This window comes from Schistocerca gregaria, chromosome 7 (assembly GCF_023897955.1).
Source record: "Schistocerca gregaria isolate iqSchGreg1 chromosome 7, iqSchGreg1.2, whole genome shotgun sequence".
NCBI lineage: Eukaryota > Metazoa > Arthropoda > Insecta > Orthoptera > Acrididae > Schistocerca > Schistocerca gregaria.
In genome coordinates, this window is record NC_064926.1 from 380,467,199 (window position 1) to 380,491,324 (window position 24,126).

Consider the following 24,126-nt stretch of genomic DNA (forward strand, 5'->3'; position numbering starts at 1 on the left):
AACAACATATGAAAAGAACAAACAGTTAGTAGTTTACAAACCTGTTCAAAGTGAAATAATACTTATGTCTTTTTATAATTTTTACTTTCAGGCATCTATAGGCACTTTATATTTTTTGGCATTGATTAGTTTAAAGGAAGCTTCTTACTTAAACAAAAGCTTTCTTTACGAACACACTTTAGGAAACTTTAAGATGAAACATTACGTGGAGTAAATCATTTACCACTGTACAGAAAACTAACCAATCTTCATATTCCATACAGTTAATAAAACTGCAAAATCCTTCACTGCCAAAATTGTCAGTTTAATGTAAAACCGGCTACTAGGAATGTGACTGGGTATAATCACGGGTGTCCACGCATAAGTTATGAGTTCCACTAAAAGTTATTATTGAATACATAATACGTGGTCCATAGGATGTTCATTTAGATAACAGTTATGCTGAAGGTGGTAGCGCTTGTGGAAAATTACAGTGGCTATGAAATTAGCTATAAGGCAACCATGGTTTTTAATGTTAGCCACCCCGTGACATAAATCTAATTGATGTCAATTTAACCAGACACGATCAATAATGAGACTAGGTTCGATAGGCCACACCATCAATAATGATCCTAGGTTCGATAGGCCATTTTACATTCCATCCGAGGCTAATTTACATGCTCTTCTTGCCTCAATGTCACAGTCAGAAGTCGACTATATCACTCGCCACAAACGAAAAAGCATTGCGCGCCAAGTCCACCTCTTCCAGCCCGCCAAACTGCTTCCGTAACTACGGGGTTTTGCTACAGGCTTTACATTTAGCTTCTCTACTTATGTACAAGTAAAATATACAAAGTTTATACAAATTATTACATTCACAGAGCATTATATACAACACCAAAGATACTGTTACTATATAATTCCTTAAAACGCCAAAATAATTTAAATAATTATTAAATGTTTATAGACCAAAGATATTGACAACGCAGATACACTAGTGTACATTATTTCTCAGTACAGCCTATCCTGCATCACCTTTAAACACGTACTTTTGAAATATGGCTGAAATTACGTAATTGACAGTGGTCGGAAACACAAGTGTTAGAATGTGAATGGCATGTGAACGTGTATTTTATCATGTCAACAGAGAACTTAAACGAATTATACTTAAATCTGTCGATTATTCATGTTACAAACTCACTTCAGCTTAGTTCTTGTGTACCTTTCCACAATATGCTTCCTAAGTCTTGCATACTACTCTCAAGAGAATTAGACACTGGACGATATGTAGATCGATGTGATGGATGTTATCGTCTTGAGTGAATGAGTTTCAAATGGTCCATTACCCATTCACATGGTGCATTATCCGACAAAATACACTTAAGCCAAATAATCTACAGAAAATAATCTTCCTTTAGTTTCGACTATGATCTTGTTGCTAGTTTTCCTCGGCAGTAATAAGCAAAGAAAATTTGAAAGTCATTCTACTATTACTAAGATTTGTAAAAAGAACCAAAAGACTGAGGGAGTTCTCTGTCAAGGTCCAAACAGATGATTTCCCCTACTGTTTGTGGAGAATATTATGCAACAATCTTCTACGTTGCATTGCAGACATCGTGGCATGTCGACAAAACTCATTTTTCTGATAACTCTTTATGCTCCCTGAGATATACACTCCTGGAAATGGAAAAAAGAACACATTGACACCGGTGTGTCAGACCCACCATACTTGCTCCGGACACTGCGAGAGGGCTGTACAAGCAATGACCACACGCACGGCACAGCGGACACACCAGGAACCGCGGTGTTGGCCGTCGAATGGCGCTAGCTGCGCAGCATTTGTGCACCGCCGCCGTCAGTGTCAGCCAGTTTGCCGTGGCATACGGAGCTCCATCGCAGTCTTTAACACTGGTAGCATGCCGCGTCAGCGTGGACGTGAACCGTATGTGCAGTTGACGGACTTTGAGCGAGGGCGTATAGTGGGCATGCGGGAGGCCGGGTGGACGTACCGCCGAATTGCTCAACACGTGGGGCGTGAGGTCTCCACAGTACATCGAAGTTGTCGCCAGTGGTCGGCGGAAGGTGCACGTGCCCGTCGACCTGGGACTGGACCGCAGCGACGCACGGATGCACGCCAAGACCGTAGGATCCTACGCAGTGCCGCAGGGGACCGCACCACCACTTCCCAGCAAATTAGGGACACTGTTGCTCCTGGGGTATCGGCGAGGACCATTCGCAACCGTCTCCATGAAGCTGGGCTACGGTCCCGCACACCATTAGGCCGTCTCCCGCTCACGCCCCAACATCGTGCAGCCCACCTCCAGTGGTGTCGCGACAGGCGTGAATGGAGGGACGAATGGAGACGTGTCGTCTTCAGCGATGAGAGTCGCTTCTGCCTTGGTGCCAATGATGGTCGTATGCGTGTTTGGCGCCGTGCAGGTGAGCGCCACAATCAGGACTGCATACGACCGAGGCACACAGGGCCAACACCCGGCATCATGGTGTGGGGAAGGATCTCCTATACTGGCCGTACACCTCTGGTGATCGTCGAGGGGACACTGAATAGTGCACGGTACATCCAAACCGTCATCGAACCCATAGTTCTACCATTCCTAGACTGGCAAGGGAACTTCATGTTCCAACAGGACAATGCACGTCCGCTTGTATCCCGTGCCACCCAACGTGCTCTAGAAGGTGTAAGTCAACTACCCTGGCCAGCAAGATCTCCGGATCTGTCCCCCATTGAGCATGTTTGGGACTGGATGAAGCGTCGTCTCACGCGGTCTGCACGTCCAGCACGAACGCTGGTCCACCTGAGGCGCCAGGTGGAAATGGCATGGCAAGCCGTTCCACAGGACTACATCCAGCATCTCTACGATCGTCTCCATGGGAGAATAGCAGCCTGCATTGCTGCGAAAGGTGGATATACACTGTACTACTGCCGACATTGTGCATGCTCTGTTGCCCCTTCCTGGGACAATGAATTCACGGTGTTCTTATTTCAATTTCCAGGAGTGTATTATTGAATATCACCTGTTCCTGAAGTATTTGTAAACTTTTGATTTAAGAGAGACTGACTACTGAATTAACAATAAATTTTACAGAGAGTTAGGAGTGTAATTGCACATATTCCAACTCATATTAATGGATAAGAACAATATACTGGACCACGTAACACCAGTATTTACTTGATTTTCAGACCAATAACTGGAGCTATTATGCGTAGTGTATTTTTAGGTTGGATAATACCGCCAAATACGTGTAGCACAAGGAATCCACTAATGCTTATTTTACCCTCGTCATCAAGTTAGGTACTAAAATGTTGACACGTGGATGTAAAAAGGGCAGTCGATACTGCAGGCATAGTCCATTTTGTGGTACAGGTAGTTAATTATATTACGTGTTTGCAGGAAGACTAGTAGATTCAAAGAAAAACAACTGCTTTGCTGCAGTGGGTACATATTAAGGTACGAATTCTCATCTGTAACTATACCACTAACATCCTATATATACTGCCAGTAACAGAACAGTTACTGTACCTCATAGAACAAAACATCCTAACAGTCATCTAAAATGTTAATCTCAAACACAGTGATCACAGGCTGGAGCAAATATAAACATCTCAATCCAGAATTGACACAAATGCTAAGACTGAATAATACACTATGTTAATTATCTTGTTTCAAATGGCTCTGAGCACTATGCGACTTAACATTGTGGTCATCAGTCGCCTAGAACTTAGAACTAATTAAACCTAACTAACCTAAGGACATCACACACATCCATGCCCGAGGCAGGATTCGAACCTGCGACCGTAGCAGTCGCGCGGTTCCGGACTGAGCGCCTAGAACCGCGAGGCCATCGCGGCCGATTATCTTGTTTCCGCACGGATCCAGTGGCTGTACACTCAGTGTGATCTGGTCAGTTTCTTCTGCATCTCCACCACATGAACATCGTTATTCCAGATGGAACTCGAAACTGGGCTTCGGCTCAGAAGTTCTTTGTAGGTTACATACATCAAATGTTCCCAAAAACCATTAACAAAAGGATTTTTATCCACTCATCGGCCTTCTCGCATCATTCATCACCAATCTGAAGGGATTTTTCCCTCTCATGTATTTGAAATTAATACACTCCTGGAAATTGAAATAAGAACACCGTGAATTCATTGTCCCAGGAAGGGGAAACTTTATTGACACATTCCTGGGGTCAGATACATCACATGATCACACTGACAGAACCACAGGCACATAGACACAGGCAACAGAGCATGCACAATGTCGGCACTAGTACAGTGTATATCCACCTTTCGCAGCAATGCAGGCTGCTATTCTCCCATGGAGACGATCGTAGAGATGCTGGATGTAGTCCTGTGGAACGGCTTGCCATGCCATTTCCACCTGGCGCCTCAGTTGGACCAGCGTTCGTGCTGGACGTGCAGACCGCGTGAGACGACGCTTCATCCAGTCAAAAACATGCTCAATGGGGGACAGATCCGGAGATGTTGCTGGCCTGGGTAGTTGACTTACACCTTATAGAGCACGTTAGGTGGTACGGGATACATGCGGACGTGCATTGTCCTGTTGGAACAGCAAGTTCCCTTGCCGGTCTAGGAATGGTAGAACTATGGGTTCGATGACGGTTTGGATGTACCGTGCACTATTCAGTGTCCCTTCGACGATCACCAGAGGTGTACGGCCAGTGTAGGAGATCGCTCCCCACACCATGATGCCGGGTGTTGGCCCTGTGTGCCTCGGTCGTATGCAGTCCTGATTGTGGCGCTCACCTGCACGGCGCCAAACACGCATACGACCATCATTGGCACCAAGGCAGAAGCGACTCTCATCGCTGAAGACGACACGTCTCCATTCGTCCCTCCATTCACGCCTGTCGCGACACCACTGGAGGCGGGCTGCACGATGTTGGGGCGTGAGCAGAAGACGGCCTAACGGTGTGTGGGACCGTAGCCCAGCTTCATGGAGACGGTTGCGAATGGTCCTCGCCGATACCCCAGGAGCAACAGTGTCCCTAATTTGCTGGGAAGTGGCGGTGCGGTCCCCTACGGCACTGCGTAGGATCCTACGGTCTTGGCGTGCATCCGTGCGTCGCTGCGGTCAGGTCCCAGGTCGACGGGCACGTGCACCTTCCGCCGACCACTGGCGACAACATCGATGTACTGTGGAGACCTCACGCTCCACGTGTTGAGCAATTCGGCGGTACGTCCACCCGGCCACCCGCATGCCCACTATACACCCTCACTCAATGTCTGTCAACTGCACATACGGTTCAAGTCCACGCTGTCGCGGCATGCTACCAGTGTTAAAGACTGCGATGGAGCTCCGTATGCCACGGCAAACTGGCTGACACTGACGGCGGCGGTGCACAAATGCTGCGCAGCTAGCGCCATTCGACGGCCAACACCGCGGTTCCTGGTGTGTCCGCTGTGCCGTGCGTGTGATCATTGCTTGTACAGCCCTCTCGCAGTGTCCGGAGCAAGTATGGTGGGTCTGACACACCGGTGTCAATGTGTTCTTTTTTCCATTTCCAGGAGTGTATATCTGTTGGGATAAAAAGTATTTATTTAACCCGCCCGATACAAAGTGCCTTCCAGAACACTAGTCTGGCTGATTCTTCAGTATGACTCAGGCCGAAATCCAAAAAAGGTTGGATTAGTACAAGAGGCAGAGAAGACCTATCAAAGGGCGGCGCCTTTCGTCACCCGTGGGGAGGAATTACGCAAGTGGTCAATAAACCCAAGTGGCAGAGACAACAGGAAAAGCGTTGCTCATCGTGGAGAAGTGTACTGTTGAAATTTACGGAGAGCACGCTTCTAGAATAGTCGGACAGCATATTTGTTCTTTACATAGACCTCACGCAAAATAACCACAACTAGAAAATCTGAGAAATTTAGTCTTTCCGGTATGTTAGTCATTCCTACTCCAACAAACATTCTAAGGTGGCTTGCGAAATACAGATGTAGAGATGAATCACCCCTGAAAAGTGCCTAATTCATTTCAGTCTGCTGGACAGTATAGTTTAGATTGCTGGCTGAAGAACGCCGTAGCTTATAGGTGGTCGTATTTTGCGTGCTCAGGCGCCGCAGCCGGCGGCCAATTGGTCCGGAGTCCGCGACGCGCTGGCCATGAGCGACCAGTGTCCTCAGGAGGGCACCGGCAACGAGGACTGCCTCTACATCAATGTGTACGTGCCGCTGCAGGACTCGAGCTCCAGATCCCCGCTGGCCGTCATGTTCTACATCTACGGCGGCCGCTTCTCCCGCGGCAGCGCCACCAACAAAGCGCCAGACTACTTCATGGACCACGGAGTCCTGCTGGTCACCTTCAACTACCGTGTCGGCTCCATTGGTAAGCTTCTGCACAGTCACGTATCTCTAACGTCGCAGCTTCGTGCGATTTGAGCATCAAAAGTACTCTGATGTGCAAAACTTAAAGGCGAAAGTAGTTCTCGTGTGACATGACCCTACCGAGTAACATAGCCTCGGTGAAACGTGGACCGTACATAGAAAAGACTATTACAGTATAGTATAGAACACAAGGTAGCAGACAGAAATTCTCAATGAGATGAAAAGAAATAGCACTTTTATTCAAAGACAATGATGACGCTAAAGTCACCGCGATTTGGGATGGTCGCCTGCTCATCACAAAAGCCGGGACATGGTTCTTAATGTGGTCACCCATGCTCTGTAATGTGCTTTCAGGCTATCCACAATGTTGGTAAGGAATTCCATTCCTCCACCTACGTGATTTGCAACTGTTGAATAGTGGTCGGAGCTAGTAGACGTGCTGGAATAGGTCTACTCAAAGAAGTTCACACATACTCGGTGTGATTTAAATCGGGAGAACGGGCAAGCTAGTGCATTCGCCGAATATCATCACTTTACAAGAGCTCCTCCTCGCCCACAGTGCGATGCGGTCGAGTATCGTCACTCATAAAAAAGAAGTCAGGACCAAGTGGATCCCGCAAAAAGATGCACATTGGGAAGGGGCATTGTGTCACAATAGCGCTGACTAGTGATTGTACCATGTTCAATGATTTAGAGCCTGTTGTTGTTGTGGTCTTCAGTCATGAGACTGGTTTGATGCAGCTCTCCATGCTACTCTATCCTGTGCAAGCTTCTTCATCTCTCAGTACCTACTGCAACCTACATCCTTCTGAATCTGCTTTGTGTATTCATCTCTTGGTCTCCCTCTACGATTTTTACCCTCTGCGATGCCCTCAAATACTAAATTGGTGATTCCTTGATGCCTCAGAACATGTCCTACCAACCAATCCCTTCTTCTAGTCAAGTTGGGCCACAAACTTCTCTTCTCCCCAATCCTATTCAACACTTCCTCATTAGTTATGTGATCTACCCATCTAATCTTCAGCATTCTTCTGTAGCACCACATTTCGAAAGCTTCTATTCTCTTCTTGTCCAAACTAGTTACCGTCCATGTTTCACTTCCATACATGGCTACACTCCATACAAATACTTTCAGAAACGACTTCCTGACACTTAAATCTATACTCGATGTTAACAAATATCTCTTCTTGAGAAACGCTTTCCTTCCCATTGCATTCTACTTTTTATATCCTCTCTACTTCGACCATCATCAGTTATTTTGCTCTCCAAATAGCAAAACTTCTTTACTACTTTAAGTGTCTCATTTCCTAATCTAATTCCCTCAGCATCACCCGACTTAATTCGACTACATTCCACCATCCTCGTTTTGCTTTTGTTGATGGTCATATTATATCCTCCTTTCCAGACCCTATCCATTCCGTTCAACTGCTCTTCCAAGTCCTTTGCTGTCTCTGACAGAATTACAATGTCATCGGCGAACCTCAAAGTTTTTACTTCTTCTCCATGGATTTTAATACCTACTCCGAAATTTTTCTTTTGTTTCCTTCAGTGCTTGCTCAATATACAGATTGAATAACATCAGAGATAGGCTACAACCGAGATAGCCTACAACCCTGTCTCACTCCCTTCCCAACCACTGCTTCCCTTTCATTCCCCTCAACTCTTATAACTGCCATCTGGTTTCCGTACAAATTGTAAATAGCCTTTCGCTCCCTGTATTTTACCTCTGCCACCTTCAGAATTTGGAGGAGAGTATTCCAGTCAATATTGTCAAAAGCTTTCTCTGAGTCTACAAATGCTAGAAACGTAGGTTTGCCCTTCCTTAATCTAGTCGTAGGGTCAGTATTGCCTCACGTGTTCCAATATTTCTACGGAAACCATACTGATCTTCCCCGAGTTCGGCTTCTACTAGTTTTTCCATTCGTCTGTAAAGAATTCTCGTTAGTATTTTGCAGCTGTGACTTATTAAACTGATAGTTCGGTAATTTTCACACCTGTCAACACTTACTTTTTTTGGGATTGGAATTATTATATTCTTCTTGAAGTCTGAGGGTATTTCGCCTGTTTCATACATCTTGCTCACCAGGTGGTAGAGTTTTGTCAGGACTGGCTCTCCCAAGGCTGTCAGTAGTTCCAATGGAATGTTGTCTACTCCGGGGCCTTGTTTCGACTCAGGTCTTTCAGTGCTCTGTCAAACTCTTCACGCAGTATTGTATCTCCCATTTCATCTTCATCTACATCCTCTTCCATTTCCATAATATTGTCCTCAAGTACATCGCCCTTCTATAGACTCTACGCCCGTAAACATAATGCCTGCCTACACCATGGCACCTGGGCCATCAAAAAGATCACGTTCGACAATGCTGCATACACTATCATACGGCAAGAGGCGACAACACTTAATGTGCTCAGGAACATTGTCGAATATGATCTCTGTGAGGTGAATAGCCTTCTGGTTACATACTCATCCACGTAAACTAACTGGAATTTTGATACCGAGGACTACGTTGACGGCTGTTCTTTGATGAATCTTCTCCCACACGTTCCTTCGCCATCCCCTCAAATTATAGTTTGTGAATACCTATTTGTTGAGAACCTTGTGCAACTGTGGCCAGGTCGGTCCTGTTTCTGGTAAATTCCTCTCCAAGAAGATATATTTCTTTTAATTAGGATGACACCTGCTGCTTTACTTCGTTCTGTACATTTGTTGATTTTTAAAGAACCAATCATTACTTCACAGACGATTTTGTATTGATATTCCAAATAGCACTTCAAGGATCGGCGCGTTATGAGAAATAAGCACTTTATAAATGCCAGTGTCACACACACTGTTCACTCAAGTTTTCAAATCACCTGAAATATTTATTTATGACCTCTAAAACCGAAGTTTGGGGTCTCTATTGCCTGTTTTATTTTGACACCGCACTTAAAAAGCTGTCCTCTCTTGGGGATGTTTTCTTCTCTGAGTACCACATTTGCACAATTGAATTGATGTAAAGCAGCAGCTGAGTTCAGCCTGAAGTCTGAGCTCAGTGTGAAGAGCCGTAGCACTATAGTGCCTACACACTTTTCGCAGTAGATGTTTCAAAACGAGTTTTAATAAAACTACTAAATCGTTTACGGCGTAGTCTTTGACAAAAAAACTCTAGACTAACTTGCCACATCAGATTCGTACAAAATTCCAAGCTTTTGATGACAGTCTCCATATCGCCATCAAGGGCTATCTTAGAGTCGTCGAAAGAAAATCTCTGACAGTTTCAGTGACCTTGGCACGGCTTTTTCGCGCATCTACCTCAATCTATCGTCTGATCACAGCTCAAAGCTCTACAGCAAGATACTGTTTTCGTCTGCATATTTTGTGCTTCGCAGTTGAAAGATTGCAACAAAGGGACTAGCTCACAGGGGTATTTCCTTTACCGGCTCTACTGTAGGCCCGACAGCCGCGAAATACGCGAGTCTCTCATTTTTATAGCTAGAGATTCGATTGGCTACATTGTACATGACATAATGGAGAAGGTGAATGCTGACGTGGTTCCTTCTGCACCTACAGATTACTTTTGCAGTCGCCATCCAGCGGCAGTTGTGGCGCCATCATTCATCAACAGACGGTAAACATCATCGTCTGCGACCTATCTTCCTGAAGCACCCACTTCCATGCACTGCTGCAGTCACACAGTTTAATTTACATGTCTACCCCAATCGTACAATCCCATAAAGTTCCGAACATGAGTCAGTATTCTCTTCTCTTCAAATATACTAATGTTAAACACAACGGTCAGCAATAGTCCTTATTGACTGCTGCACATAAGTTCTGCCACACTTACAAAAAATATATAAATCACCGTGATCCTCAGATGATTATCCTTTACAGATAGCGTCCTTTCTTTCATTTTTCTGGGTGGTGAACAACTGATCAGTCGCGGAACAAAATGCGCAGCGACGAGTCAGCTTTAAAATGTCGTCCAAGATATTGAAAACTGGCCCATGACTGATTTTAAATTTTTCTACCCTCACATCGGTTGTGATACGCCGATTTTAGAGCGCCAGTTCCTCGACATATCTTTTGATTCCTCAGAGAGACATGGTCTGCCACTTCATTCTTCGTCATTCAGACAGTCACACACTACAATCAGCTGCCTCCCCTAAGCACTGTATCGTGCAATGGTATATCATTAGCATACACTTCCACTAGTTCAGCATGGAGCGTTGTTCTCCTTCATTTGAACGAGACCAATTTCAGCATTACACTGCACTTTAGCAGTGGACTGCCTCTCTTTGTTTTGGTTCCTCTTGTGGTATGCTACGGTACTGTGGCGCGCTGATTTTGGTCTGTATCTTTATTGTAAGCATGCATCTTTCTAGAAATTATAGAGCTATGAAACTTTATTGAAAATGACAATCAGCTGTTTATTTTTAAGCTCAATGCTATCAGTTTCCATCACAAGACCATTATCAAATCGAAGCAAAGTGTAACACCTTTTCACTCCAACATTTGAAGTAAACAGCTTCAATGTGTGTAGAAAAACAGAACTTCTATTACAAAAAATAACCGCCAAAAGACACAGCTTTGTAGCAGATTATTTATTCTAACAGAAGCTATACTATATGATCAAAAGTATCTGGTTACCTGGCTAAAAATAACTTACCAGTTCGTGGTCCCCTCCATCGGTAATACTGCAATTCAATGTGGTGTTGGTCCACCCTTAGCCTTGGTGACAGCTTCCACTCACGCAGGAATACGTTCAGTCTGGTGTTGGAAGGTTTCTTGGGGAATGGCAGCCCATTCTTCACGGAGTGCTGCACTAAGGAGAGGTGTCGACGTCGCTGAGGCCTGGCACAAAGTCGGCACTCCAAAACATCCCGAAGGTGTTCTATAGGATTCAGGTTACTTCAGGTCAGGACTCTGTGCAGGCCAGTCCATTACAGGTTTTTTTTTGTCGTGTAACTACTCCACCACAGGCTGTAAATTGTTAACAGGTGCTCGGTCGTGTTGAAAGATGCAATCGCCATCCCAGAATTGACATTCAGCGGGCATTCGCCATACCCACATCGTGATATCGGATCGCCACATTGTTTGCCGTGATTCGTCAATCGAAACAACGTTTTTCCACTGTTCAATCGTTCTATGTTTACGCTCCTTACACGAAACGAGGCGTCGTCTTTCATTTACCGGCATGATGCGTGGCTTATGAGCAGCCGCTCGACCAACAAATCCAAGTTTTTCATCTCCCACAAATGTTCAAATGTTCAAATGTGTGTGAATTTCTAAGGGACCAAACTGCTGTGGTCATCGGTCCCTAGACTTACACACTACTTAAACTAACTTATGCTAAGAATAACACACACACCCATGCTCGAGGGAGGATTAGAACATCGGCGGGAGAGGCCGCGCAGTTCGTGACAAGGCGCCTCTAACCACGCGTCCACCCCGTGAGGCTCGTCTCCTGCATAACTGTCATAGTACTTGCAGTGTATCCTGATGCAGTTTGGAATTCGTGTATGACGGTCTGGATGGATGTTTGTCTATTACACATTATGACCCTCTTCAACTTTTGGCGGTCTCTGTAAGTCAACAGACGAGGTCGGCCTGTACGCTTTTGTGCTGCCCGTGTCCCTTCACGTTTCCACTTTACTATCACATTTGAAACAGTGGACGTAGAGGTGTTTATGAATGTGGAAATCTCTCGTACAGACGTATGATACAAGTGACGCCCAATCACCTGAGAACCTTCGAAGTCCGTGGGTTCCGCGGAACGCTCCATTCTACTCTCTCACGATGTCTAACGACTAATTAGGTTGTTGGTATGGCGTACCTCGCATTAGGTTGCAGCACAATGCACCTAATATGAGAAACGTGTATTTTTGGGGGTGTCCGGATACTTTTGATCACGTAGTGTATGTGTTTCTATGCTTACCAAAGTTGTTCCCTTCAAATGTTGTAGTGACAAGCTGGTTACGCTCTGCTTCGGCTTGATAATGGTCTTCTGATCGAAACTGATAGCACTAAGCATAAAATAATCATCGGATGGTCATCTACAATGACGTTTCACAATTATTTGACGGCTGTAAAGCCTCACCTCATCACAAATCTAGAATAAGCCAACAGTTACGTAAGGTTAATTTTTTTGAGGGTATAATTAAAATTTTATGACTGCCCCCGTACGGCGCCATTATTCGTATTGTAAAATTTTGGCCCACAAGCAGACTGAAAATTATTGCTAATATCTCAGATGAGCGTCGCGTTTGGATTTTCGTTACTGTGACAGACAACGTTACTGTGACAGTTGAAAACACCAACAAATTTGCAAGATATCTTCATGAGGAATACAAACAGTACACCTTAAAAGAGGTTTGTCGTCTCTTGTTTCTTGTGAGGTTCGTTAAGAGCTGCTTAATCTATCTACTGGTGAGGACTAGTATATAATATTTTAAATTATCTCGTTTGCTTATGGTATAGACTTGTGTAAATGGACTAACCTCTCAAGAAAGGGGCTGACAAATTACTTATATATTTTTTTTGTGGTTTTTGTTCACTGTATGTGCAATGTTGTGCGACCCGGTAGCAGATTTTCCTATCAGGCTCAGAAGCTGATAAAAGCCAACAAAAAGGAAAAAGAAAAAAAACTAAACTCCATCTGAACAGGCTTCGGAAGGCACAGTGGTACGACCCAGCCGCGATGTTATCACCGGCGATGTGCTTCACTGGATGTGGATAAAGGGGGAAAGGAGGAGGGGGAGGCACGTCGTCTGCACACCGCTCTCCCGGCGTTGTTAGTTGTCGTTATCGGATGTGCTACTTCTCAGTCAAGTAGCTGCTCAACTGACCCGCTTGCCAACAGCGCTCGTCAGACCCCGACGATCACCCAACAAGGTGCTAGACAAGCCGACAGTGCTTATATTCAGCGATCTGAAGGGAACCGATGTTATTGCTGTTGCAAAGCCGTTGACAATTTAGAAAACCTATCATTTTGAGTTGCGCAACGGGCATGGCCGTGGCCTGGCTAAGTCAGTGGAGTCATAGGCCTTCTTAAAGTTCATGAATGTGACTACAGTGTTGCTCACCGGTCTGACCTGCAAGAGTGTTCACAGGTTCCAAATTTGTTCAATACAGGGTCTTCCCTTTCTAAACCATACCTGGTATTCACCTATCTTTGTATCCGCTTGTGGTTCCAGTCCGTTCAGTAACAACTTGGACAGAATTTTGTAAGTTACCGCTTATCGTGAGATCCCTCTGAAATTATTGACGTCTGTCCTGTCACCCTTTCTGTGGAGTGGGCGAATCAGTGCCCATTTCCATTCCCATGGAATTTTCTCTGTACTCCATATTTCCAAGAGAATTTTATGAATGTTCGTTGTAATATTTTGATCTGTGAGTTTCCAGATCTTGGCGATAATGCCATCTTCCCCTGAAGCTCTGATTTTCTTTACTTGTTTTATAATCTCTCTACCTCTGTGATTGTAGGTTCCATAGAGTCTGGGTTTGGTAGTGTTTTCGTGAGGTGTAATTTTTCTTTGGGCTTCTCACAGTTCAGGAGTTTATGAAAGTATCCTTTTAGAATATTGCAATTTTCTTTAGCGTTTCTTTCCTTAGATCCATTTATTCTTCTGAAGCAGATATTTGGAGGCTGATAACACATTACATTTTCCCTTAATATTCTATAGAAATTACTCGTATTATCTTTGTTGAACTCTTCCTCGATTTCATTTACTATATTTCTGTCGTATGCCCTTTTCAATGCTCTAACATCTTTCGAGGTTTGTTTTTGGACTTTGTGGAATGCCTGCAATGTTTGTGTTGTTTTGTTGCTGCTAAACTTCTTTCATGACTTAACTCTTCGTTCGACTGCCTGATCAGAAGTTGCTTTCCCCCTCTATGTTTGTGTTTCCTGGGAGACTGACCCCAACGCATTGCCTTCTCAAGTGTCTTCGCCGGGTCTGTCCAGTTATCTGTTGTATCCTGATCAATTTCTTCAATAATTTTGTCTTTGTTTATCTTTATGTATGCTGGATGTGGTCTTATAATTTTGTTCTGTGTTGTCTTTCTATGCCTTGGAATTGGCCTAATCTTTACTTGTAGCAAGTGATGGTCGGAATCGAAGAATCCTTCGCGAATTCTCACATTTAGCATTTCACTTGTATTTTTAATTCTTATGGCTATGTGGTCTATTTGGAATTCTCTCCTTATGTTTTTGGGCATTTTATTCGTCTTGAGTTTTCGTCTTGGTTTCTGAAATGGTGTCGATATTACTTTTAAGTATAAATTTTAACAGTACTTTATGAAATGCTCCCCATTCTTGCTTGTGCGTTTGTGTGCTTTATGTAGGCCTGTGCTTTGCTCGTACTTCTTCTCTTGAAATCCCCTAGTACAATTTCGACGTGTCTTTCTGGTATTTTCTTTGCATTTCTTCCATGTTTTCCCAAAAGTCTTCGACTTTTTGTAGTCTCTCCCTGTTGTGATCATTTGTAGATGCATGTGCGTTGTGATTGTGTATCTTTTGTTTCCTGATTTGAAGGTTATTATGGAGATTTCTTCTGGTAATCAACTGAAATCTGTGATGTTGGCTATCACAGATTTATGTACTGCAAGTCTGTGCCAAACATTGTGGATATTCTCCTCCTGACAGAAGGTTTTCCTTTATATATCCTGTACGTTCCGTGTTGAAACGGTTCTCGTCACTAAAACGCGCCTCTTGTATTGCAAGGATTCTGACGTGAAGTTTTTCTAGTACATACGTATGTTGTTGATGTTCTGGTCTCCAGTCCTGAGACTGGTTTGATGCAGCTCTCCATGCTAATCTACCCTGTGCAAGCTCCTTCATCTCCCAGTACCTACTGCAAGCTACATCCTTCTGAATTTGCTTAGTGTATTCATCTCTTGGTCTCTCTCTACGATTTTTACCCTCCACTCGGCCCTCCAATCCTAAATTTGTGATCCCTTGATGCCTCAGAACATGTCCTACCAACCGATCCCTTCTTCTAGTCAAGTTGGGCCACAAACGTCTCTTCTCCCCAATCCTATTCAATACCTCCTCATTAGTTATGTGACCTACCCATCTAATCTTCAGCATTCTTCTGTAGCACCACATTTCGAAAGCTTCTATTCTCTTCCTGTCCAAACTAGTTATCGTCCATGTTTCACTTCCATACATGGCTACACTCCATACAAATACTTTCAGAAACGACTTCCTGACATTTTTATCTGTACTCGATGGTAACTAATTTCTCTTCTTCAGAAACGATTTCCTTGCCATTGCCAGTCTACATTTTATATCCTCTCTACTTCGACCATCATCAGTTATTTTGCTCCCCAAATAGCAAAACTTCTTTACTGCTTTAAGTGTCTCATTTCCTAATCTAATTTCCTCAGCATCACCCGACTTAATTCGACTACATTCCATTATCCTCGTTTTACTTTTGTTGCTGTTCATCTTATATCTTCCTTTCAAGAAACTGCCTATTCATTTCAACTGCTCTTCCAAGTCCTTTGCCATCTCTGACAGAATTACAATGTCATCGGCGAACCTCAACGTTTTTATTTCTTCTCCCTGGATTTTAATACCTACTCCAAATCTTTCTTTTGTTCCCTTCACTGCTTACTCAATATACAGACTGAATAACATACATACGTAAGCTGTTTAAATTTGCGTGTCTTAACCAGTGTATTGGTGTTGAACATGCCAATAAAATGTTTGCGAATCGGCTTCGAGAAACTCCCACTCTTCTCTATTTCTTGATGTTCCTGGTCCTCCAGAATCCGATGACCAGGAAAATCCAGTAAATTCACTGGGTCCTGGGTAGTGGACATCTTTCCCGTTGTTCCATCATGATTTTTTCAAGTGAAAGGTGGTACCGCCTATATCTGAGAGACTTTCCCCTATCCGCCACCTAGGGAAGCGCCCGATGTAGGATCTAACAAACCCCACAGGAATCTATTTATATGACGAAACAGTTTTTGAAAGTACCTGCTACGATGTATCTTAACCTTCATGAAATAATGCAGTAATAATTAGTCTCGGTATAAGTAATAATTTTGGAAAAGTCGTGCAGTTCCAGAGATAATAAAAATCAAAGATATATCAAACATACACGTCCCAAATATTGGCAATATCAGCGTGCTGTGTTAAAAGAATTCCATTGGACTGCTTAATACATTGCAGCATAAATTTATCAGTATTTCATCTCAGAAAGATGACACATGGATAACGTTATGTTATATATACGCATTTGAATCGATTAATTGGAAAAAGGTTCATGTGCCCGAAAATAGATTTTTCTGGAAACACAGAAAACTGTTTTACTACACAATGGTTTTAATCATGGTGTCGCGGAGTTGCTGTGTTGCAACTGGCCACAGAGTGAAACAGTATATTCCATTACACATACTTTACCCCTTCGATCGTCGTCAGTAACCAAGTAATCCTTTTTTTTTTAGAATATAGTGATATTTCTGAGGCAACTATCGTTCTGTTTGCAGCAGAAGGATTGTATTATGCAAGTTCATATTACTCACATTCATTATAGCAACAAAAGACTGCCTAATGAACATAAAAACTTATTCATTATGTTCCCAAAATAGAGCCACAATGAAAATACAGCAAAGCAGACAGTAGGGGTATGCTTTACATTTATTTTGTCCATCATTTGCTGGCCATTGGCAGATACTGTTATAAAATGGTTTCTGCTTGTCAGGGGTGTATTGTAGAATTTTCTTTACATCTTGTTATTTCTTCTTTTTTTTTATTGGAATTCGTTGGACCATATGTTTATTTATCTTGAATTGGTCCTTTCTTTAATTCAATACCCATCTAACGAGCACTTCTGTTGATGGGATTAGCTCCTGTTTATACCAAACGATGCATTCATAATATGAAGATCAGATATAGCAGTGAACGTAATTTGAAAAAAAAGTGGACATCACCCATTTTACAATATACCTATTTATTTAATAATTCTTTCATAATGCGGGGTCACAGTCATAATATATTTCTTTAAATTCAGTACCACCATTAGACTGTTGCTTATTTACAGTGTTACATTTACACATACACAATCATGATTTCGGCTTCAAAGTGCCATTATCAAGCGATTTAAGAGTTATAAATTGCCTAGGATGGCATAGTGTATTTTAGTACGACAGTGTGCCATCTTAGGCAATTTATAACACTCAAAACACTTGATAATGGCACTTTGAAGCCGAAATCATTATAGTGTAAGTGTAAATGTAACACTGTAAATAAACAACAGTCTAATGGCGATACTGACTTTAAAAGCACCTATTGATTTATATATTCTTTAAATCTAGTTCGGAAACTCCGTCCTGACTGACCACTACTTGTACTGAGTTGGAGATTTTGTCGTTGTTGCATTTTGTGTAGTGTGACAGTACATCATATGATTTATTACTGGTGGAGAAAGCAACTTTTGCTTGATATGGTGGCACTACATTAGCTTTTTTTCATGAAACGGCGTCAAAGTAGATAAGACATAGTATCGTGGTGTATGGCCGATTGATGTACTTTCTCTGTCTGTTCCTTTCCTAACTTCTGTCTATGGGAACAAGTTAAAAATAATTTGCAGCTACTGTTTGTCTAATTATTCCAATTTCATTTTGAAGCATTTCATTGCTTAATAGCGTTTTGTGTGCTCTTTGCAGCATGGATTTACATGCTGCTAATTTTTGGGTCTCAGGGTAGTATGAAGAAGCATGGATGTTTACATGTGTACTAGTATGTTTTCTGTAAATGCTAAGCATATGTTCACTCTTTCTTTCTGGTGACGGTGATGGCCAAAAAGGTTCCTGAATTATGAGTTTGATATCCATATGTGAACTGAATTTTCTTGTGCAAGCTGTTGAATACTTGAATTATTGCACCAACTTTTTGCTTGTTTCCCCCACTGGTATTATTAATGTGCATCCACACATCTCTTGTAAAACTTAATGACTTGTAGACCCAGCATGCTGCTGTTCAATAATTGCTTGCTCATGGTGGTTTAGGATGGTGTTAGTTTAGTCCCAGGTATGCTGGAGCTCATTGCTAGACCATTTGGTTCTTTATATACTTTACCATTGAAGCACAAGTAGTTGTACCTCAGTACTTTCAAATAGGTCAATGAATTCAGTACTTTCACCCAATGAATCCCTTTTATCTTTTATAAAATGTGTTTAATATTTTACACAGCTTCATATATGAGGATGTTTACTTATAATGTGATGGTATCTAGTGATTACAAGTGGCAATTGCTAGAAACAGGAATCTTTTGTAGCTCACGACGTAACTTTTTTCAACGGAGTTTTCTTCAAATGTTTACAATGTTTTTTAAATTTCATATTTTATTTTTTGCTATACTAATATTCGTGTGTTCGTAAGAAAAAAGGTTGTAAGGAGTTAGACAAATATATATTTGTTATTTATGTCTCCAATTCGTAGTGTAAGCTAGTGATGGATGCGCTTTGGCTTAAAAGAGTATATATCTCTACATCTGTGCAAATTCTTAATTGTTTATGTTATTGCTTCGTGTTTGTGACGTCTAAAGATGGAAATGTATATTTACAATGAACTTCAGGCAGGGTTCTTTCTGCTGGAACATACCGTAAGTAGCTTTACTATCGTTTAAAGTTTGTAATTTTCTTGGCGTATTGCGTTAACAAGTGATAACCATACCTTATTTGTAGCGAAATATAATTCAAAAAGACAAGTGGCTACACCCAGAAAACGAAAATTTAATCTAATCCATATAGACACCTCAAGATGATGGTGGAAGCCTTCTGAACGTGTCGTGAGACTAAATAAAAAGTTAAGGACACTGCTAAGCGTAGTCACTTTTCTTTTCATATGAACAGGTGTATTTCATCTCGTAATATACAACTAATGGAGGCATAGACAGAGTCCTTATAATATTTGATCTTTATCGACTCTTACTTCGTTATATGGATCTAACAAACTAAAAAAAATGGAAATGCTAAAGGCACTGGGCGTCTCTGGCTAAAAAACAAAACTGAATTACAAATTCATTTTACATTTCACTGAGACCTAATCAAATAACACAGCGATCTGAACCAAAGAACATTTCTGTGCAGTAACTTCGGTATGCTGGTGGTCCCTTTGTTGTTTATGGTAGGGGTAACTTATGACATGTTCTTCCGGGCATGCAACGCGGGGGTAAGTTGATGATTACTTGGAGATGAATATTGTCCCATACGATGAAATTAAATCTCGTCAAACTACTCTGTGAGAATAATTCTTTATCGAATACCTTCTTCATCTCTCTGTGAATCGAACGACGCAGTTTCTTGCAAGCTTCAACATGAGACATAAGATTTCTACAAAAATATGCCTCACACATCTTGTTCGTTGAATGCGTCGCAGTTCCTGAAACACATATTTCTCTCCGTTGGTTACTTACCTCAAAATAATTTAAAAGCCTTTGCCATCTGCATCATTTTTACTCTAAAAGTTTGCGACATCCTGTATTTAGAAGAATGACTATATTTAGATACTTTAACTTCATGCGTTTGCGAGAGAGTGGCTTATAGGTTATACTTGAGAATGAGTAGGTTTCAATAAAAAAGTTGTATTACAAATGTTAATATGCTGTTTCGTTCTTCTCTAAAAGGTTTAATAAGAGACCAGGCAATTTCACTGTTAATGGCCTCAACGTAATCATGAGCATTGTCTTATGTATTCATTACTATCAGCAAAATCAGCAAATCGAATCACACAGGGGTCATAGTGAGATTAGATATACCAATCTATCAGAAAATCACACTGCCACCGCATGGAAGGCAACAAAACACTTATACATAGCCTTTCAAGAGGCATCGTAAGTGTTTTGTCACTCATTAACGATATAATCACCAAGACTGGTGGAAGAATTATCTCTTCCGCCACAGGTAAACAACAATAATCGGACTCATCGTTGAGGAGGTCTCATACGTCTTTCTCGGAATTTAAGTTTCAAACATAGTACCTGGTACCACTCAAGTGGTTTGTTGTCTAATGACAAATCGTTCATGAGCATGTTATCACAAATCACCACCACGTCCAAAAAACTGCGTTTGTTATCAAAAATTCGGTAGACTGCTCTACCAGTCAAATAAAAATATCAATTAACTCAAACGCTTGATCAGGTAGCGTTCTGTTGGTGCATTCTACAAACGACATACTTGTGTCACAAGGTCTGCTGCAAACGTCAAACTCATCGGAGAGGGGAAATGTTTGCAAAATAATTAAACAATACTGTACAAATTCACCACTGGGATGCACCCGGAATTAAAACATTTCATACCGCTTTGCAACGTTGCACCCAGACATTTTAACAACGTGACTGTATCGAGCAGCACGTTACTAATGCCGTAATTGAACCTTACGTGTTTGTTTTTCCTACTCATTCACATTAGCTTATTTTTTTCTACATTTCGAGTTAGCTGTCATTCATCACACCAAATAGAAATATTGTCTGTCTTGTAGCCTCCTACAGTCACTCAACTCAGACAGCTTCTCATACGCCACAGCATCATCATCAAGCTGCAAATTACTGCCATCCCCTGCCACCGGATAATTAATGTATATAGAAAATAACAGCGGTTCTGTCACACTTCCATGGAGCACTCCAGGCGATGCCCGTGTCAGTGACGAACACTCGCCATCGAAGACAACATACTGGGTTCTATTACTTAATACCCTCTCACGTATCTGGGAACCTATTCCGCATGCTCATACCTTCGTTAACACTCTGCAGTGGAGCACAGTGCCAAACGGTTTCCGGAAATATAGAGGTACGGAATCTGCCTGTTGTCCTTTGGTCATTGTTCGCAGTGTATCATGTGAGGAAAGCTAAGTTTCGCGCCACTGAAACTGAACATTTCCTTGCCAAGGATATTAAGTAGACATCCAAATACTGCCTTGTCCTGCATGTATTTTGAGACAGTACTAACTCCATGATAGACGTTTTGCTTATGTTTTGCGATTGAAAACTGATGAAAATACATGTCACACATTTTCATGACGGATATTGCATCATCTGTCTCCACTCTGTTACCGGCAACGAGCACTGAGACGAGATACACAGCAAAACAGATGGTATGAAACATGAGGTCGAACGCCTCCTGCTGTGTTCAGGTTACTTTGCGTATTAACGAAAATACGCTAACGGAGTCGAGACGAATGAGGGATCATTCAGAAGGGCTGCAAAGACTGAAATCCATTGACATTGGCAACTTTGAGAAAGAACAGACTATTATGAGCCATCGTCTGAGACCGAGATCTTCGAGACTACGAAGCTGGTCGGCTGTTCGTGTGCTACTGTCATGAGCGTCTATGGGAAGTTGCTAAAGGAACATGAAGCAATAACTAGAAGCCGAGATATTGGGTGTTCACGTCTATCACAGAATGTTGATGACGGAGGCATGCCCGCTCTGTAAAGTGGGGTAGGTTAGTGGAAGGTCTGACGAGAGAGTACAACGGTGGTGCAGCCTAAGTATTTCGCAGCACACCGTTCAGCGAGCAATGTTGAACGGGGGCTCGATCAATACTTTTTCCCATGTTTATCCAACGCCATCATCAAATGCCATTGCAACTGCACACGAGGTGATCGAGATTAGACCTTAGAGGCACTAGCTGCGGCTGTGACGTCACTTGTTCTCACGGTATCGCCATATATGGGCATATGTTGACTCGGTGTGCAGCTTCAGCCACGCGATCACTGGAACCTGTGCCGCTTTGAGCTGCAGGTCGTCATTAAGGAGGGCGTACCAGCAGCCAACTGACAGTCATACCATTTTGCAATGGCCAAAAAGTGTTTGGTTGAGAGCTCGTGTAATTTTAACCACTCTAAGCGGCTGGAAACCCGAAAACTTTTTATTCAATATTACCGGGGTGAAAAATCTACATTCTTACAGGGCCTGGACCATGAATCAAACGTGTAGCTTGGTAGGATGAATCACTTTTATTGTTGCATTGGTTGCATTTACCCGTGATAGTAGACGAAGCCTTCACGGCAGTTCTGGACTACGTGAACATTATCGCCGACCACATGCATCCTGTCATACTTGATGTCTTCCTCAATGATAATGGTATGTTCCAGCAAGATAACTGCATAAGATCAGAATCGTCCTACAGGAGTTAACGAGCATGAAAGTGAACTGAGACTGATAACTAAACCACCAAATTCGCCTGGACGAGCCCAAGGGAAAACTTCTGGTATGCTATTGGGCAACAACTCCGCAGCCATAAATCACGAATGTGAAGTTTGCAGGAATTCCGTGACCTGCACATACACACCTTCGAAAACCTACGAACGATTTGTCAAATCCACAGGAAGGAAGAGTGCTGTTGTATTGCATTCCAAAGGTGGATCAACACGTTATTAAACAGGTAGACATAATATTTTGGTTCCTCAGCGTACAGTAACATGTACCTCGCAAAGATTTCTCTATGAAGTTGATGATCGTTTTGAAACAGTTTATGATGTCATCACTGTAATTTTTTATATTGGACTACTATAGTGAGGAATTACCGGAAATGATTTTGCTTGTCAAGCATACCGTTCATGGCACTCTGTTTTCAAACTCTCATTGAAAATCCACATTTAAATTTCAAAATTTCGAAGACGAATACCGCAGGAATGTACTACTGCGTAGGGACTTCTATTTTGGTAGATATGACTCTGTAAGAATCGTATGCGTTAACGTATATTGTATCAAGTAAACGTTTAGGTTTCTCCCAGATAATGTCTCAATGACGCCTCTTGTCTCGTCATCATCATCGTCATCATCATCTTAGATAGTTACAGTCCCAGGCTGGGTCAGTTTGGAACATAAGCGTCGCCATCAAATTTTGTTTTCCTACCATCTTCCTGTGCTTGCTCTACTTCAGACCTCACCTTTTTTATCATACACCCTGCCGTACCTTTCAGCCATCTATCCCTTGATCTTTTTCTTGGTCATTTCCTTCGCATCTCCATTTCATGTACCTTATTGGGAAGCCTCCTGTTTTACATTCTTTTTTTAAGTGTCCATACAATCTTAGCTTTGAAGTTTCTATCCTGCTCCTCGAGGATTCCACTTTCTCTATTTCCTCTACCCTTTCATTCCTTATCCTGTATCTCATTGATATTCCTGTCCTACGTCAGAGGATCTTCATTTGACGTACCTGTAATCTGCTTATATCTCTTTTCTCCGTTACCTATGTTTCAGTATTAGGTGTAATAAAGTCTGTATATTACTTCCTTGCTTTCCTGTGGGACGTCTTTGTCCCACACCAGGCTCTTAACACTTCGCAAGAATGCTTGTGTCCGTCTGCCACGTTCACTTATCTCTTCCTCATTTCTTCTATTTTCCTGTTTCACACTTCCCAAGTACTTGAAACTCTCCATTTTCTTCAGTTTCTCGACTCCAGTACTTATTTATCTTTATGTTTAGTTTTAACCAGGATCTCACATTTGTCCACATTATATTTTATTCCATATTATCTCACAGTTTCTTCCCAAGCATCCAGATCTTCCTGAATCTTCTCCTCCCTGTTTCCCCAAATCATCAACTCATCTGTGCACACGATTACTTTCAACTTCTCCAGTTTTTCCTATCACCTTTCTCATTATCTCATACAAGATCACAATGAAGATGACAGGTGACAATGTACTGTCCTGTTTCTCACCACTTATTTGTTGGAAACAACCTGTCCTTTATTTTCTCACTTTCACACAGACTTTCGCAGTAAGTATCCTCTACTCTGCTTGGTTTTTTTGGACCCCCTTCTTTTCTAGTGCCTCCCAGATTTCTTCTA

General features: G+C 42.3%; 1 protein-coding gene across 1 annotated transcript in view; it reads left to right on the top strand.

Annotated features, from left to right (window-relative positions):
• Positions 1-24,126, top strand: part of LOC126281866 (venom carboxylesterase-6-like) — a 117,922-nt gene that overhangs the window by 32,174 nt on the left and 61,622 nt on the right. The window contains exon 3 of the mRNA XM_049981136.1: positions 6,074-6,344. Coding sequence (XP_049837093.1) covers positions 6,074-6,344 — 271 coding nt within the window. The remainder of the gene's footprint in view (positions 1-6,073; positions 6,345-24,126) is intronic.